Below are 18,937 nucleotides of genomic sequence, written 5' to 3'. Positions count from 1 at the left end.
AGACTTGAGATTCCCTGACCCCACTTTCAGTAGGCTTCCCTTTCGCACCTAGAATCCATCTTAGGAAGTGAGACAGAAAGGGGATACCCTCGAAAGAGCAGAGAAATAGCACCACTGGGGAGCTGAACTTACACAGCACAATCACTGTAGAGAAGAACGAGATTGTCCCTACAATGTGGGTCAGAAACCCCAGCCAGTAACATCTTGATTCTCACTTTTATTAGTTTGTTTCACTTTCATTTTTATCTAACTCGGTAAAATGGTGTCAAAAATCTCAGTCATCATCCTTGATTCAAAAATCTAAAAGTCATCATTGATTCATCTCTCTCTCTCTCGTTTTTATCCCCACAGCCAATGTATCACCAAGTTCTGTCTGTCAACCCTCCCTTCTAAATGTAGAAGAAAACTACCCACTTCTCTCCTCCATGGGCAGTATCATCTATTGCCCAGACTACCAGAACAGTCTCCTATAGTATCCTTGCTAACCACCTCTGTCTAAAATTCTTTCTCCTTTAAGTATCCAAAGTGCTTAAATTTCTTCAGTAACTCTAATTACAGTTAAAATGAAAAATCAGACCCTTATTGTGGCTTGTGATCTTTGTCTGCCTTACTCCTCAGTATTAGTGTATCTACCCCTCAGCAACACTGACCTCTCTGGTCTTCAAAATGACAAATTATGTTCCTTCACAGAGTCTATGCAGCTGATGCTCTTTCTTCTTGGAAAATTCTAGCTTGCAGATCTTTACATGACAAAAAGCTCTTTCTTGTCATCAGGATTGTAACTCCATATCACTCTTTCAGAAAGGATTTCCCCAAGCATCCCATCAAAAGTAGCCCTCTTTCCCCCCAACTTTCCCTCATCTGCTTCTTTATGGGATATAGCCCAGCTATCCCTTCAGAATGTAAGCTCCTTGAAAGCAGGAGTCTTATGTGTGTCTTGTTCACTGGTATACAGGCAGTTTATCAATTTTGTTGAATGAAGTAATGAAAAATGGATAAACAAATGAACTGGGCCACAGAGGAAAATGCTTACCTTCTTTTCATTGCTTCTTTCTCACTGACATTTCTCAAGTCACTCTCAATTTTGCCACCACTAGGCAAAAGGACTAGGAATCAGGTAATGAAAAAAAAAAACAAAACAAAAACCCAGGAAGTATAGCCCCAATGAGCAATATGCAAAGGGTGTAAAGAGCGATTAGGGAAAGACAAATCTTAATTTAAGAAAGAGAAGAGTAGCCTTCCTCAAATATCAGAACCTCTCAGTGCTAGACTTTCGAGTCAGGAACATAAATGTTAAGACATGCCCATGTTCTATAAAGGATTGTGTAAATTGTATTTTCTGAGTTGAAATATTTAAAATCCACTAGGAAATATATAACTGGCAAATCTTTCTAAGAGGACTTACAAGAGATCAAAGTGAGGGTTTCTCACTACTGAGTTTTCGTGAAGCAGTACAGCCATGTTGTTAATTGACATGAGATGTGCTATGGGATTTCATCTTTTTCACAACTGACAAATAAATTGGCAATCAGTGTAAAGGTGGTCAGAAAAAAAAAATAGATACACTACTTAAATTTCACGGGAAAATGGACCTTAAATGACAGATTTATGAATAAATATCTTTTAGTTAAACTTTAGTTGAAATTAATCTGCTCAAAGAAACCTGAAAAGACGGTGACATAGAGAGTTTTTGTGTAAAACACTGAGTTTAAAATTATATGCATGTATTCACATAAGTTGATAAGTCAGTGGCTTTTAAGAGCAGAAGTGTGATATAATTATGCATAATATATACTTTTTGTGTACAAAAATTATATTATTTGACTATGCTTGGACTTCTACATAATATGGGAAAAACTTGTTTCTTAAAAAAAGCATATTAACCAGCCTATTAATAATCAGGTTCCTAATGTAGCATCACATTCTGAAATAAAAAAACTACATTCCTATTATGTTACAGATTAATACTTGTTCTCAGAACTATTTCCAAAAAAGAAAAAAATTCTTACCAGACATAAACTGTGTAATAGAGGATAATTCCATTTGGCTCCAGGGGTGGTTGCCATGACAACTTCACCGTGACACCAGACAACTGTTTTACAGAGAAGCCTTGAGGGGGAGAATCAGGAGCTGAAAAGTTAGGGTAAGGATAATACATTTTATTAAACATATATAAGAGAAGGCTAAAATAGCAATGCACAAAATTTTCACTATAAACATTCTGGTCAATGAATCAGGTGCAGTGCCTTTCCCCACGAGCATGGGAGACTAATTGTTTACTTTCAAAATGAGATGATAAAAAGAGATTTTGCATGGTGGTGTTAGAACATCTGTTTCTGTGATTCAATGGAAAAAAATATTTCATGAGAAAAAAGAACAAGGGGTATGTCACAGTGATTCACCTACTGTTCAAGTACATCTTGGTAAATTATCATCCTCTAGTAAAAATAAAACTACTGGGGTGAATAAATATAATATGTAGTAAAAGTGTTCCTCAAACAATAAAAAGAAGTGGAAAAAAAATCACACATTCAAGAAGTGGTAAAGTGATAAGCATAACACTGGGAGAGCAGTTAAAATGACTGACCTCACAAATAAAAACTACATTCCTCAATTTCAGTTTGTCACTAAACTGTAAAATAGTATTAAAATCTGTCCACTGAGTCTCCAAAATTGAATGGTGACAAAGAAAAGCAACACAGCACATAAATAATATGGACAGGTTAGGGTCTACTTCTAATTCCACCAGTATAGCAGAAGGATCTAAATACCTGAGCCATTTTGCACTAAATAAGCTCTACAAAAATTACTACAACCTAGTTAGCTAAGTTTATATTTACATTAGATAAGACATATAGAATGGCATTTCTCAGCTCCTGTGTAACACTACAGTAATGTCTTAGAGCATTAATATACAATTTTGCAATAGAAGGGTATACATTACTAAAATTTTTATCATTGTTATAGTTATATGGAAAGTAAACTCATAGGTAGCTGATAGAAGTTTTAAGAATTTGTTCAGATCTTTGAACAATGTTAATTTATAGATTAGCACATGTGCAGATCACTTTTTCCAACAATTTAAAGAAAATGCCACCTGAATTATTTTATTCTTTTTTTTATTTTCTGAATAATCTCAACCAGAGTTGTATGTGTACATATGCATGTGTAATGTGTATGTATGCTTTTGCTATTTTAGTAACAACAATTTTCCAACACAAAAAATTACTGAGCAGAGAAAAGGTTTATGAGATGAATTCTAAGGAATAATATAGCTGTATTCATATTTTTATTTGTTATTCTCACTAGCACTACAATAAAAATGCTTTCAAATATTGATTATCACAAGAATCCGCATATCACTTGGAGATGTCTAGTTCCCAAGATATGAATTACTTCTGAGAACTCTTTCATTTGTCAAAACAAAAGCCTATGATATTTTCCCTATCATCCTTGTAAAACTTAACCTTTGTTTATTGTTGGAAAAAAAGGATTTCAATCAAAAATAGCACTGATAGAATATAATCTGTTGTAACTAAGTATTTCTACTCTATAATATGCTTTAAGACTATTATGTCAAATATCAGATAATTCTAAGTGTTTTATTTTTAATTTCAGTATATCCTTGGGTATTTTCCTTTTTACGTGAAACATTTTATTGCTAACTAAATATAATTAACATGTCTATCTAAACAAAATACTATATATCTACTATAGCAAGCTAAGTTTTAATCATTTTGGCATTTGTATTCTAAAACACAATCTAAAAAAAATGAAATTGGTGCAGGGGATTAAGAGGTACAAACTTTTAGTCATAAAGTAAATTAAAAAATTATTTTAAAGGAAGAGGAAAATTAGAATATATAAATGCAATGATATCTTTTGCAATCTGTCCAACTCATCATAACAAAGCATATGAGAATAGGTGAAATGGGTATGCATAAGACTCTTTCTCCTCCTGGTATGGTCTTTCCTAACTCTCATCTTCCCTCAGGTCACGTCTTAGACTTAACTTCCTCATCTACACTTCTTCTACCTCAGTAACTAACATGCCTCTTATTGTCCTGAGGAGTAATTTGGGGGAAATATTAAAGTTATAAAAACTATTTGTCTATACACTTATTGAATTTAGAACTCTGCCACTGAGCTGCAAGTTTCATGAGGACAACGAGCACCTAATACCCAAAATACAAAGCATCTCAGTCTTTTATCCATTCTTGATTTGTCATAATTTTTCAATAAAGGGGTCCAATTCTTCACCCCATTCATTAGTAATTATATCAATGACTTGACCAGACACTTAGATGCTAAGTTCACTATGGTGATTTGCCATGGTAACTTTAACAGTCCAGGTAATTCAGATGCACTGTAGAGTTTGAAACAATTGATTTAAGTGGTAAAAAGCTCTGTCTTCTTGGAATATATGTTCACTACTGGTCTAGATTCCTTCATATAAGATCTCGAATTCTTACCATCAGGACTATTTCATTAAATTAGGAGGTGGGGAAGTGGGTACTATGTCCAGTAGGGCATTGCATAAATTATCTAGTACATCTTTCTTAGGCATTATCTAAGATGGAAAAAAAGAGCTAACCCCCACTCTGTTCTAGCCTTTAACAATTGTCCCATTGGAAAGGATGTTTTATTAGTTAATTTTCATTTTATTTCAGCACAAAGAACTGAATTATGACAAAAATTAAAAGTTGGACAGGTGAACTTTGATGGAGAAATAAGCATAATAAGTAGAGGTAATGACTAGGGAAGACCAACCCATGAGAGGACTTAGAACCTGGGACAATTCAGAGCAGCCCACTTGGACACTGATGAAATAATTTCATAGAGAGAAAAATAGGGAAGGACCTCAACTGGGAGAAGAAGGCTCCAAAGACTATTACTTTGAATAAAATAAGAACAATGCAAGAAAAGTCTTCCTTCTGCTAGACATATATAACGCACATATTGTCCTGGTGTATGACTAGAAACATGCACAGAATGCAACTGAACTTCAAGATGGAAAAACTTGAAAGAGAGGGGGGAATAAAGATATCCTGCAAACACTTATGATACACCCAGGCCCAACTCTCATGGCAATAGGACTTCCTTTTGTAGAAATAAAAATAAAAATAACAGTGTCAAATATATATAATGTATAAAACATAAAATGCAAATCCAAATCCCAAATATATTCCTCAAAAGTAATTTTCTTAGCATGATATATGCCTAGAACTTGGTGAGGTACCAGTGTAAAGTCGTCTCAGTAGTAAAGTTGATTTTATTCAGGTTTAGGAAAAGATATATTTAAATATTCAATATTTAATAAGGCTATTAGCATTCAGGAATGGCATCTTGGAAAATTACATACAGAAACCTAAAAACTGGCCTGAACTCATTATCAAGCTAGTCCTAATACAGTAAAAAAAAAAAAGAAGGGGGGGGAGGTTGCAGGTTGACATAACAGAATCTACTACAAAACTGATGTAAATGTCTATTCTTATGAACATTAAAGTTGAAAAACACAGCCATAACATACATTAGTTTATATTCAAACCATTCAAACTGAAATTTTAGCCTTAAAAACTGCCATGAAAAAATATTACTGATTTTTTACAGAGCACGGATGACTTGAGCATCAAAGAAGAACATTTTATACCTGATTTTATTGAACATAAAGCTGACTTTGCTAGCTTCTTTTACTCTGTGACAGTGAAATTTCTGTACAATGCTGACATGCACATAACTGATACCCCAATCTAAGAGAATTTTCACATTATATCTTCATTTTATGCACATGTTTTTTTTGAAATGTGATGGATTCAAAACATATCAGGATCCACTACTGTATTTACCATCCTCTTCAGTCAGTATACTTATGGGTGCGCTCCGAACTCCTTCACCCCTGAGTGTACTAGCAGACACCGCAATCTTGTACTGGGTATATTTCTTCAGTCCTAAAAAGAAATAACATAGGTAAGTTAAGACTTATAAAATATCCTTTAATAATAGGCAAGAAGGAAACTATGAAATGACTCTTAATCTTCCAAAAGTAAAAATTAAATGAAAATGTACTTCTTTCAAATAGTAAGTCCTATTACAAAGACAAAATGGTATAGGATAAGGTCACAAAGGATTGACTTTGAGTATTCTTTCATGTGACTGTAATAAACTCCTAGTTTATTTAACCAAAAAGCCAGTATTGTCATACTCGGTACAAAATGAATCCTACTTACCACTTATAATATAAAAGCAAGCTAATATTTTATAACCACATTGTCAGTACAAATATAAATGTACAACATTAAATATTATTTTTACCTTTAATGCTTTGGGTCAAAGAGGTTGTATTTATAGCTCTTTCTTCATTTCCACTACTTCTCCTGATGTAAATTGTATATTTTTGTATGACTCCATTAGGACTACTTGGGGGAAGGAACGATAGCTCAATCTCTCCAGAAGATATATTTTTGTAGGTAACATTTTCTGGTGCACTATCGGGCACTGGGAAAAAACAAAAATATAAATGCATAAAATAATTCCATCTTAAAAATATATTCTTAAAAAAATCTATTTTGCTGAAGTTTAAAAAAATTTTTTTAATGCTTATTTATTTTTTGACAGAGACAGAGCATGAGTGGGGGAGGGGCAGAGAGAGAGGGAGACACAGAATCTGAAGCAGACTCCAGGCTCTGAGATGTCAGCACAGAGCCCAACACAGGGCTCGAACCCCAGACCGTGAGATCATGACCTGAGCTGAAGTCAGACACTCAACAGACTGAGCCACCCAGGCACCCCATTTTGCTGAAGTTTTGATCCAAGTACACTAGAATATGTTTATAAGAACATTCACTAGAGTGTAATTGTAATAAACATCCTAAATGGAATAAGATACACATAACTTATACACTTAAAACTGTATAGAAAAAATTTTATCTCAAAAGAAATTCATACTATGATTCTACAAAATAATGCTTATAGATGATATTTTTATTAAAATATTTGAGATGGTATTAAGCTATTGCTGAGGATCATACAGATGGAAAAAAAATTGAAAAACACCTAAAAGTCAATTCTGCCTTTCATTAATAATAATAATATATAAAACATTAATAATTAGTTTTGTATATAACGTATGATAAGGCAAGGAATCCTTCCTAAGTACAATGTTGCACATTATGATCTGTCAGGAAAACAGTCTCCTAAGGATATAGGATATCGTTAAATAAAATACTAGTTTGATGTATCTACTAATGTTCTTATTGTATTGAATTCAATGGTCACAAAAAGTTTCTCTACATATGTTCAAATACTAATACTACATGTGGGATTCTGATTCTGGTAAATATTGAAACAGATACCCTACACTGAATGACTATATAATTAAAACAATTAAAACCCTTCATAAAATTAAAACAAACTTTTCTTTAAAGGAATTGAAGAGTTGACAACAAAACTAGAAATCTGTGGTGGCCAAAAAACAAAAGCAAAAAAAAAAATAAATAAATTACACACACACAAAAACACAGTAAAAACAAGTATTGTGAAATGGAAGCTGGTACTAATGCCAGCTTTGTCTTGAAGGGTACTGGTCAATCCTGGTGAGGTTGAGTTTTTGCAAAACAGCTATGCGGAGTGCCAGATAAAGAACCGAAAGACTTGGGCCAACAGAAGAGTAAGGGATATCCCTGCATAATAAGCTGGAAAGCCAAAAGAATGCAACTTCAACCATGTTAGTGGACAATTCCAGGGGGTACCTTGAATTCTTCTGCAGAGTACCACAGAATTCAGTGTGAGTGGTAGCTGCTGTTCTTGTGCAATATGGTATGTTCACCCACAGGGAAAGGGGAGTGAGAAGTAAACCCACCATGCAAAAGAGGACAGAGGAGAATTTTTTTTCTCGCTGCTCTCTGGATAAAGATGCAAAAAAGAAAAAAAATTATGCAGTTTTGGAAGTGCATGCCTATTCCTATGAGTCTATGTGGCTCAAATCCATGCTACCTAGATAGCGTGAAAAAACGTTCACTTCAGAATTTAAATGAAAATGAATCTGTAATCCTGAGTTGCTATTATTCAAAAGCAACTAGCAGAAGCAAACATAAATCCTCTCCGAAGGAACTCAACTTCAACTCAGGCCACATAAATTTACCACAGATAAATTTCAAGGAAAATGTGCTGACTGATAGCAAATCAGGCACCAATAAATACAGCAAAGAAAACAGAAAAATAAAAACAAAAACAAAAAACCTGTCTCTCTCGGTCTCTCTCACTCTCTCTCATACACTCTCTCTCTCTCACACACACACACACATACACACACACAGACTTCAAAAGACTTCAGATATTGAAATTACCAAAGAATAAATACATGAATGCCTAATGTATTTCAAGAGATCAAACAGATTTGAAAATATGAGCAAAGAATTATTCTTTAGATAATAATAAATGATGCATATAGCCAAGCAGATTTGAAAGAGAACCAGACAGGCCTTCTACAATAGAAAAACAAAATAACTGAAATTAAAATTATTTTAATGTATAAAGGAGCATATTAGATAGAGATGGAGAGAAATTTAGTGAAAAGAATGACAGTATTGAAAAATTATCAACAATGGAGCTCAGAGGAAAAAAATACAGAAAATGTAAAGAGCAGATAAGAGACATGAAGCATATACTGAAGGAGTTTAAGATAGATAACAGAAAGAAGGAGGAAGAAGAAATATTTCAAAGGGTAATGGCTGAAATTCTGAAAAATGTTGAAAGATATCAAAGTTCAGGTCAAGGAATCTCAATAAGCTCCAAGCAGGAAAATATTTTTAAACAATCATATTTAGACACATCATTGTAAAAGTACAAATAACAAAGAAGAGAAGATCTTAACAGCACCAGAAAAAAACAAAACAAAACAAAACAGATCATCTACATAGGAATGACAATTAGACGGACAATTGACCTCAACTGAAAAATGAGAATTCTATCCCCAGAAAAATTAACAAGAGCAGATAAAAACATATTCTGACGATCAAAACCAGAAAATCCTCAATGAATGAAGTTATAAACAATGCATTTTAGGCAGAAAAATATTTACTGGAGATGAAAAACCACAGTTGCAAAGATAATGGTTTAAAAATTGCCTGCATGGGAACAATAACAGTAATGACTACTTTGAGGGGTTAAACAATATAAACTAACGACATAAACATTATTGCCATTATACAGTCCTATTATAAGAATATTTCCTTTCAGGGGCGCTTGGGTGGCTTGGTTGGTTAACTGTCATACTTAGGCTCAGGCCATGATCTCATGGTCGTGGGTTTGAGTCCTGCACTGGGCTATCTGCTGCCAGTACAAAACCCACTTTGGATCTCTGTTCCCCCCCTCCGCCCCTCCCCAGCTCATTCTCTCTCTCTCTCTCTCTCTCTCTCTCAAAATAAATAAATTTTAAAAAAGAGTATTCATTTCAAAAGAAATAATTGAACCTATATATTGGCACTCAAAATATAATAGATATTAAAGTTGCTACTAGTAAATTTAATGAAGCAGAAAAACAAAATTCAAAAGCCTTGAAAATGTGGATGCAAAACCACTTGTCCCCAGTTGTTACCTGTTATGAAGTGTATTTCATCTAAGGCACACTTAATAGGAAAAACTGATGGAAGAATATTGATATTTCTAAAACTTTGGGAAGAATTGTAATTTAATACATAGTTTAATGTAGCAATATAATTCTACACAATATAATCTTTTTGCATACATTCAAAATTTCTAGTTACCTTCTCAAGCCAACCCATTACATTGAGAAAAATTCTCAAAAACTACTCTGAATGCTTTCTCAACCTTCTGGCTCTAAGAGAAATCTTGGACCTTCTGAGAACATTATATTTTACCACTCTTGGGTAACAGGTAGTCATTGTTTTTCTCCTACAACCCCTATAACCATAGAACCTGGGAGTTGAGTAGCTGTATTTATTGCCCATCTTTGCCATATCCAGATCATTTCTCCTTCCTTCTTCCTGAAGAACTCTTGTGCTACCCCTCCTTAAGACAGTCATCTAGTGATACCATGCCACTTCTTCAAACATCTTAAAATTTTAATCACCTAAGAGGGGAGGAGGGGAGGAGGAGGGGTTAAATAGGTGATGGGGATTAAGGAGTGCACCTGTCATGATGAGCACTGGGTGATATATGGAATTGTTGAATCACCATATTGTACATATGTGAAACTAATATAACACTTAATGTTAACTAAGTAGAATTAAAATGAAATCTTAAAAAAAAAAAAAAAACAAGAAGAAAAATTTATCACCTAGATGACTGGACTGACTTTCTACCAGTCTTAAAAGATGTCAACATCAATGTAAATGATCTTTCCAATTCTCTGGACTCTGTATTCCTTGATCTCCATAATTCCAATTTTTCCTCCACCCCACTTTAACCACTAGCTTTTATGGCAATACCTGAGATCTTGTTATTACCGGTATTCCTTTCTTTGGCAACAGTTTATTGTATTGGCACTCCAAAAATTCTTTGTATTGACACTCCAAAAATTCTTTAACCCTCATCCAATCTTCACGGTTCACCATCTTCCTTATGTCTCATCTCCCTACTTACTTGGGCCAGAATCCATTGCCTGCCAATAAAACCAGTCCCTAGCAATCTCCATCAACTCCTTTTTCCATCTTGCTTTCCAGCAAAATTCCAATTCAGGTTAAACCAATTTCATTGCTAGTTCCAGATCTGCAGTGAACAGCTGAAAATGTCTGAACAAAACAAAACTCCAGCTAACAAGCCTTATTTACATTTAAACCTTAAATTTCAAATGAATCTTTTCCACTGCCCAGCAGCCTCTATTTTCCTTTAGTCAGTTCAGTCTCCCCTTCTGTTACATATGTTTTTCACCATCTTTTCTGTCCACCATCATCCAATATCACTCCCCTTCTTATTCAAAGCTGATAAACTTGCTTCTCACTTCATTGAGAAAATAATAACACTCAGAAAAAAACTACATTATCTTCCTACCACCAATTTCCCTTTAACTGCCTTCTCTACTTAACTCCCTTCAAAGTCCCAGCCCTGCATTTCTTCTTTATTTAAATTCCAGTTTGTTAACATACAGTGTAATATTAGTTTCAGGAGTAGAATTTAGCTTACATCATCACTTACATACAACACCCAGTGTCTTCCTTAATACCCAACACCCATTTATACCATCCCCCTCCCATCTCCCCTGCAGTAACCTTCAGTTTGTTCTCTATAATTAAGTCTGTTTCCTGGTTTGCCCTGCCCCATGTTCATTTGTTTTGTTTCTTTAATTCCACATATGACTAAAATCATATGGCATTTATCTTTCTCTGACTTATTTCATTTAGCATAATACTCTGTAGCTCCATCCATGTCATTGCAAATGGCAAGATTTCATTCTTTTTGATGGCTGAGTAATAGTCCATTGTATATATATATACCGCTTCTTTATCCATTCATCAGTCAATGGATATTTGCGGGGCCCTCCACTTCTGTGGTAGATTCTATTCTATCTAGTCTGAGACTTTAGAACTGAAGTTATTCCCCCTCTGTCATGTTAATGATTTTTCTCTCTGTGTTGAATTATTCCTATATTGTAAATATGTGAAAACACACACATTATATCACAGCAAAAGAAAAAAAAAAGACTATTGATTCTCTTTGTCCTTTCAACTATTGCTCCATTTTGGCCTGTACGTTGTATCAAAATCTGCCTTTACTCATTTTCTCCACTTTTAATGTATCATTCTGTCTTAATCTCACTTTAGTTAGGCATTTTCCCCCATTTTTTCCATGAAACCCACTATCATGAAGTCATCAGTGATCTCCATATTGCCACACCACTAATTAAGTGTGTGCCCTCCTCTTCACTCTGAGCAGAAGTGGACCTAAAAAATAAATTCCTTCTACTTGGAAATATTTATTCACTTGCCTTACACAATCTTCTCTGCTTTTCCTCTTACCTCACCACTGCTCACTTCTGCTTAGTCCTTGACTAAATCCTCTCTGACTTCCCAAAGTCTATAGGTGTATAGGACATAGGTGTATAGGTGTATTCTATAGGTGTATAGGACAAGTCTATAGGATGTAGGTGTATGTCTTCTTTCCATCTCTATCTACACTCCCTCTGAAGTGACTTTATCTCATCCCTTGACTTTGAATACCAGAGATATGGTAATTTATTCAAATTGTATATTCAACTCTGGATTCTTCCTGTGAGTTTCAAACTTACATATCCAATTGCCTTAATGACAGGTACTCAGATATTTAAAACATGATCAAAACAAAACTGAATTTCCTCCAAACTGACCTTTTCTCCAGGCTTCTCTGTCTCAGTAAATGGTACCAATATAATAGGGAAAGATAGGATAAAATAGGCAGAAAGGGAAAGATTAGGACCTGAGGCCCCTGGGTGGGGAAAAGCACATACAATGGAACAATGCTGGGAATGCCTTACCATAGCAAACCCCCTCGGGCATAAGGTTTCTCTTAAGAATGTAACAGACACCACCTACTACCCCTCAGGTTTCTCTCAGGAATCTGATAAAAGACCTGACTAAAAATAAATAGTAGACCGTAAAAATCTATGACCCAAAGGAATGGTATAGCCATAGACTAACCCCCTCATACAATGGAAATGAGCCAATCAGGAATGGACAACCCAGCACCTAGAACTATCAAGCCAATAAGGGTGGAGCCTGAGAAGGTACAAGGGGGAAGGGTGGGGGCAGGAGGGTGGTGACCAGAACCTTATAAAACAAGGACCCTTGCCTATAGTCGGGGACATTCACTTTCGAATGTCTCCTCTCAGTAAAGACAGCTTCCATACTATTCTTTCTTTCTAATCTTATACTCTAATAAACTTTTGCTGGCTGCTCATTTTGTGTCCACCTCTTCATTCTTCGAAGCCATGAGACAACAAATAGCAGGTATTGTGCTAAGTAATACTGCAACACCACCATTCACCCAGATATTCCAACCAAACACCTAGTAATTAAGCGTGATTTTTTTCCTTCACTCCCAAATCCAACATAGTCAGGAATGATCTTCCAAAACTGCAAATCATATCATGTTCTTGTCATAATTCTTCAATAGCTACCCATTACAATTAAACTCCAAACCTCTTAGAATGACACCCAAAAATCTGCACAGTCCACCTTTGCCAGGTTCTCTCTCCTCATCTGCTAATTCTCTCCGCATAACTATGATTACTCCAAAGAAACAAAGGCTCTGCTCTTCCTCAACCACATACGGTATCTTTCTACTTCAGGAACTTCAGGCTATTGCTATTCTCCTTCTGAAGCATTTTTCTTCCTTAATCTCATCTAGTTTACTCCTACAGATTGTTAATGTCTCCAGGCAAATACAGTTTCTTCAGACAAGACTTCCCTCAGTCCTCTACCTCAAATAGCCTGCTTACTAATCAATACTAATCAGCCTGCTTAATTCTCTCTTCTTTCCCTGATTTTCTTTTCTTCCTAGAATACACTGGTACCAAAGTCATATATAGCATTTGTTTACTGTGAAACTTCTAGAATGTTAAGTTCCAAGAAAGTAGGGCTTTTCTCTTACTCACTGCTGCATCTACAATGCATATGATATGGAAACCACAAAAACCTGTTCAGGGAATAAATAAATATGTTCAACTGGACATAAAACATATTTAAAAACAAGAGAGAAATTCACAGCTAAGCAAAACAAGTAAGATTGAAGTGAATAGCTCTTTCATTGCAAGAAAAAAAAGGATTTAGTAATGCTATGCTTGAACTTAATAACTCAGTATAACTTTTGATTTTGAAAAATTCTCATTGGAATTTGCTAAATTGTCCCTCTGGATTTGCACACCTATCACCAGTAGTCAGAATATAAATATGCATCCCTGACCCCAGGCTGATATCCTTTGCATTTTTATTCATTTATCCTTAGGGGATAACCAGTGCTGGGTTCAGGGGAAATAAAGAAGACAGACTTGATGACTTACTGATTTGGGAGAGTAATGATGCACTTAAGAGTTTTCCGAACTAGCACAGTGTGTCCAATTGGAGAAGTATTGTGTAAAATAGATAATTCATGAATAAAAAGTAATTGTTACAAACAGTTGGAATAAGCTAAATCTATTTAAAAAATAAAAATAAGAAACAAGTTTGTTCACAATGATCCGAAAAGAAGAAGTGGGAAGTTGCCTGGAGTGTGCCTAAAAATTGTTGTTTGGCATATACAGTTTTAATATTATATAGAAAAATTTTTAAATGCTATTCATTATAGAGTCCTATACAAAATTTTGATCAACATATAAGCTACTACCCATTAGTGGTCATTACCCCAAATCAGACATATTCAAGGCATTTTGTTAAAGGCTTAGTATAAAGTTATGTCTTAAAAAGGAAAGAGAATACACAGAGAACCTCAAAAGGTAATTTGTATGAGAACTTAAAGTTCTTTATGTGATTATTGAACTCTGTGAAAAAGCATGAATTGATTTCATTTGTTTGTCAACTGCACATACTTAACACACACACATACACAAACACTCATGAGATCAAACGTATTGAGCTTTTCTGCTTGAACACAAGGGTATTTTACTTCTAGGCATTAGTAAACTCTGATTCCCCAATCAAGAGAAGCATGTGAATAAATTATTTATTTCTTTTACCCAGCAGCATTAACATATTGCTAACTACATCCCTCAATTTCTCATGAAACAATATTGAAAAGAGAGTTCTTGTTTTTTTTATAATACCAGTAGAGGAAGAATTTATTTAATAAGAATAGGAAGCCTTGGTAACAGATAGACAGTTGTTCTTGATACATCTCGCTTCAAATGACACGTTGAGACTACTCAAAATTTTAGCTTCCTCTTTTGCAAAAAGAGCTAAAACTGGTGTAGCAAACATACTACAGAAAAAGTCACTAATGTAGACTTCATTGTCCACCATTTCCATCTAGATGAAGAATGCAAAGACATCGAGAGTATCCTAACTCAGATCAGAGAGCTAGAGATTAGAAGCGTGGACATTGAACATTATGCCCTATTATTAGACCTGTTTTGCTTCTGAAGAGTCTAGTATCAAAATGACCCTTTACTCACCCAAATGGGTGAGCTAGTGAGCCGTGGTGTAAGTTATTTCCTTCTTTATTTTTCTCCCTCACTCTGGAGGTTGAAATGATCAGCAAGCTTACCTCCAAGTCCCAACATTACTTCTCATCTACTCTGATTTTTGAGTCATTTCACTCAAGTATTTCTAGGTCTCCACATCTATGTATCTAGGGTTCTATGTATTTTTCTAAGATACATTCTAAAACTAATATTCTCACTTTTAACTACATGTCAAGTTAAATTCTTACATTCACTTAAGGTTTATTATCCCTGCCTTTGAATTAAGATCAGACAACAGATAATAAAATGAAAGTTAAATTAATTTTCCAATACTAAGTAAAAGATTGAATGCATGTAATAATTAGCAAACAACAACAAAAGATTATTGTATAGATAATCATTAAGATAAGATGTTCTTGATGCTGTGACCATTTAAGTAGTGAAGTATCTGATAAGCATTTGTGCATATAGTGATTGTTTAATATCATAACAGTAACTTTGAAACTTACTTTCCTTCTTCGTCTTATGCAGAGCCCAAGCAGCAAAATACTACTGCCAACAGTTAACAGAGAGACCCTAGATATATTCTATAATTTAGCAACTTTATTGATGGCTTCTAAAACAGATTGTACTGTGAAAGGAAACAGGCTTTCCAGTCTGACGAATTTGGGTTCCAATTCCAGCTTCATCACTTACCAGCTGGGTGACCTTAAGCAATTAAATATCCACCAATTAATTTTAACTTTAGGAGGTCAGAAATTCATTTTCCTTTACAGTGCTATATTCCCAGTAGGGCTTGGCATATTACAAATATTTACTGAAGGGATGAACCCTTCAGACCAGTTTTTCATTAGGCAATGAAGATAATAATATCTTAATGCTTTATTATAGAATTAAAAAGGTAAATTTCATGAAAGCCAAAGGCAGAGCCCAATGCACTTTGCAGGTGTCTAAAATATGCTTGTTTCTTTCCTTGACCCAGTGTAAATTATAAAGCTAGATCAGGTAAGAGGAGATTTTTTTTCTTAAAAAAATACTTACTTTAGGTACAATATCTTTAATAAAAGCAATGAAACATGCCCATATAGTTTAACATCAATTAGATTTCACCTTCAGGGATAACTCTTAAAGCTATAAAATGTTCCTTTCATTACTCTTTCATTTCTGCAATTACAACTATTGTCATTCTCTATGGGCTCTTTTGTGTCATCTCATTTTATTAATTTCAGTGACCAGTCTCAAGAAGGTGCTCGTGGTCAAAGATAAGTTGCTTTACTAGTACCTAGATCCTCAAGGTTAGAGATGGGGCTGCACATATAGCATCTGGATGAACCATGTGAAATTGCTGATATTTGGCCATTTATGACCAATAGGAATAGTAATTCTACATGGTTCAATGAGTATTCAATAAATATTTAATTTTTTAAAAGTAGGAACAAAACAGTAACTTTGCATTTAGTTATTAATTCTCAGCATAAATTACAGAGTTGGCTTAAGAGTGATGCTTCAATTATACAATTATAAACATAAAATAAACAAAAAACTAAGCCAATATATGATTTTAAACATAAAATAAACAATAAGCTAAGATCAGGCAAAATAGCAAATATGCTATTTGTATTTACATCACTGAAACTGAAACACAAGTGCATAATTCCTTGCTTCCATGATTTCCTTTAGAAGGGATACTCCCTCCCCTCAGCCCAGCGACTTTGATAACATCCATTCTACCCTACTCTTTAAGATCCAGGTCAAATGCTACCTCCTGGACAAGGCTTAACCAGGCATGAGCTTCCTGGCTCCCACTCTGCATCTCTTTCTATATATATACCTCATTGGCGCAGAGGAATCTATTCTTATAAGTGTGTCTCTGCTTTTACCTAATTTGACAGCATGTGGTTATTCAACTCCAATATACAGGTTCATTGAAAGAATCTTTGGTTTCTCAAGGTCTTTCATTTGAAAAACTCACTGGTACTATTTTGGAGTTCCTGTATATGTAAATCAGACTTTAAAATTTTACACAGTAAGCCTTTTCCCATACCTCACCAGAAAACAACAACAACAATAACAACAACAACAACAACAAAACAGATAAATTTCTGGGTTATACAAAAAGAATAGGAAATTTTACGTTATTTAAAATATAAACAATATGACAATTGTCAGCCATGTTTATTTCATTACTATGTATTATTAAATAACAAACAAAAAACTTACCAGTCTCAGAAGTCCTTACAGAGAGGAAAGAAGACAACTGATTGCCATGACCAAATCTGGTATACGACCTGACAGAGATGTTATAGAGGGTGTAAGGTTTTAAGTCCTTTAGAATTATGTTTGTGGTTGAGGTGTTCTTCATAAACAAGGTATCCCTATTTTTATAGAGCACTTCATAAGCAACAATAACCCCATTAGGTTTCTCAGGAGGTGACCACTTCAAATTTATTTCACTTGCAGTAACATCAATAACTTTAACATCTTGAGGTGACGATTCTGGTTCTGGAGGATGAAAACAAAATTTTAAATACATGTATTCTTTCATGCTTATTGCTTCAGACACTAAAGACAGACAGTAGATGTCAGTAAGCATGCAAAACCACTAGTTACTTTTTATTAAAATTGCACCTGAAATTCTTACCATCTTCTGGAGTTCTCACAAAGATGTCATTTTCTTCAGACAAAGAACTTTCTCCAACATGGGTTGAGGCAGCCACTCTCATTTTATATTTTGTGTATTTCTTTAACCCTATAATGACAACAGGTAATTTGTTCAAAGATTGTGAAATAAAATTCTTATTTTAGGGCCATCTGACATAGGACTAGTGAAAATAATTTATTTGGGAGACTGGCTCTCCAAGTCAGTTTCCTTATAATCCCATTCTCCCCAAATTCCTTGGGCTTGAGGGTATTTCCACGTTGGTGGTATTTTAGTTCTTTCCTCAATATTAGGAGAATGATCTGAAGCTGAACAATTATTTTTGGCACATTGCAAGGACTGTGTTGACTTGGCACAAACACTATGTCAGGTGAGTTCCTTCAGGTGAGTTCATTCATTCAAGCTGTAACACTTCATTTCGATGTAACAGATATAAAGTTCCCCGTGTTTAAAATTTTTTTTAACGTTTATTTATTTTTGAGACAGACAGACACAGAGCATGAACAGGGGAGGGGCAGAGAGAGAGGGAGACACAGAATCTGAAACAGGCTCCAGGCTCTGAGCTGTCAGCACAGAGCCCGATGCGGGCTGAGCCGAGATCGTGACCTGAGCCGAAGTCGGACGCTTAACCGACTAAGCCACCCAGGCACCCCTAAAGTTCCCTGTGTTAAACATATACCTATGATACTTGTAACCTGATGATGTCATTTCTTTGCAGATAAATATAGATAAAGAAAACCATCTAATCACGTTACTCATGCACGTATTTTTCAAGATATCCACGGCAGCACAGCACAACGAAGTCTGAAATGATGCAGCATGTGTCCAGCAGTGTTCGAGGCAGAAAGATGCATATTTTCATCAGAACAGGAATGTTTTAAAAAAGATTGTTCTACCTGTTATGAGAAAGCTGTTTTCTGTGGTGGTCATCTGGAATGCTCTGTTTGTATCCAGTTCCATTGCATAAATTGTATAATGAGTTATTTTTCCATTGGGATATTCTGGAGGATCCCAATATAACAAAATAGATGAAGAACTAATATTTTTATAGTTTATAATTTGAATGGAGCTTGGCACTTGTAAAGAAGAATGAACAATTAATGTGAATGAAAGAAAAAAAAAGTATTATAATGTGTAAGAGCAATATTTGTAGGTAATTATTTCAAAGG

The 18,937-nt window shown here is 34.7% G+C and overlaps 1 protein-coding gene across 1 annotated transcript in view; it reads right to left on the bottom strand.

Annotated features, from left to right (window-relative positions):
- PTPRQ (protein tyrosine phosphatase receptor type Q) overlaps positions 1-18,937 on the bottom strand; it is a gene marked incomplete at its 5' end in the record, with an annotated part of 212,348 nt that overhangs the window by 155,324 nt on the left and 38,087 nt on the right. Inside the window, 6 exons of the mRNA XM_053199634.1 lie at positions 2,010-2,130; positions 5,847-5,948; positions 6,313-6,495; positions 17,330-17,611; positions 17,751-17,858; positions 18,665-18,844. Of these exons, the coding sequence (XP_053055609.1) occupies positions 2,010-2,130; positions 5,847-5,948; positions 6,313-6,495; positions 17,330-17,611; positions 17,751-17,858; positions 18,665-18,844 (976 nt within the window). The remainder of the gene's footprint in view (positions 1-2,009; positions 2,131-5,846; positions 5,949-6,312; positions 6,496-17,329; positions 17,612-17,750; positions 17,859-18,664; positions 18,845-18,937) is intronic.

Source organism: Acinonyx jubatus, chromosome B4 (genome assembly GCF_027475565.1).
Source record: "Acinonyx jubatus isolate Ajub_Pintada_27869175 chromosome B4, VMU_Ajub_asm_v1.0, whole genome shotgun sequence".
Classification (NCBI taxonomy): Eukaryota; Metazoa; Chordata; class Mammalia; order Carnivora; family Felidae; genus Acinonyx; species Acinonyx jubatus.
The sequence above is the reverse complement of the archived record's forward strand: the minus strand, read 5'-3'. Positions and strand labels throughout refer to the sequence as shown.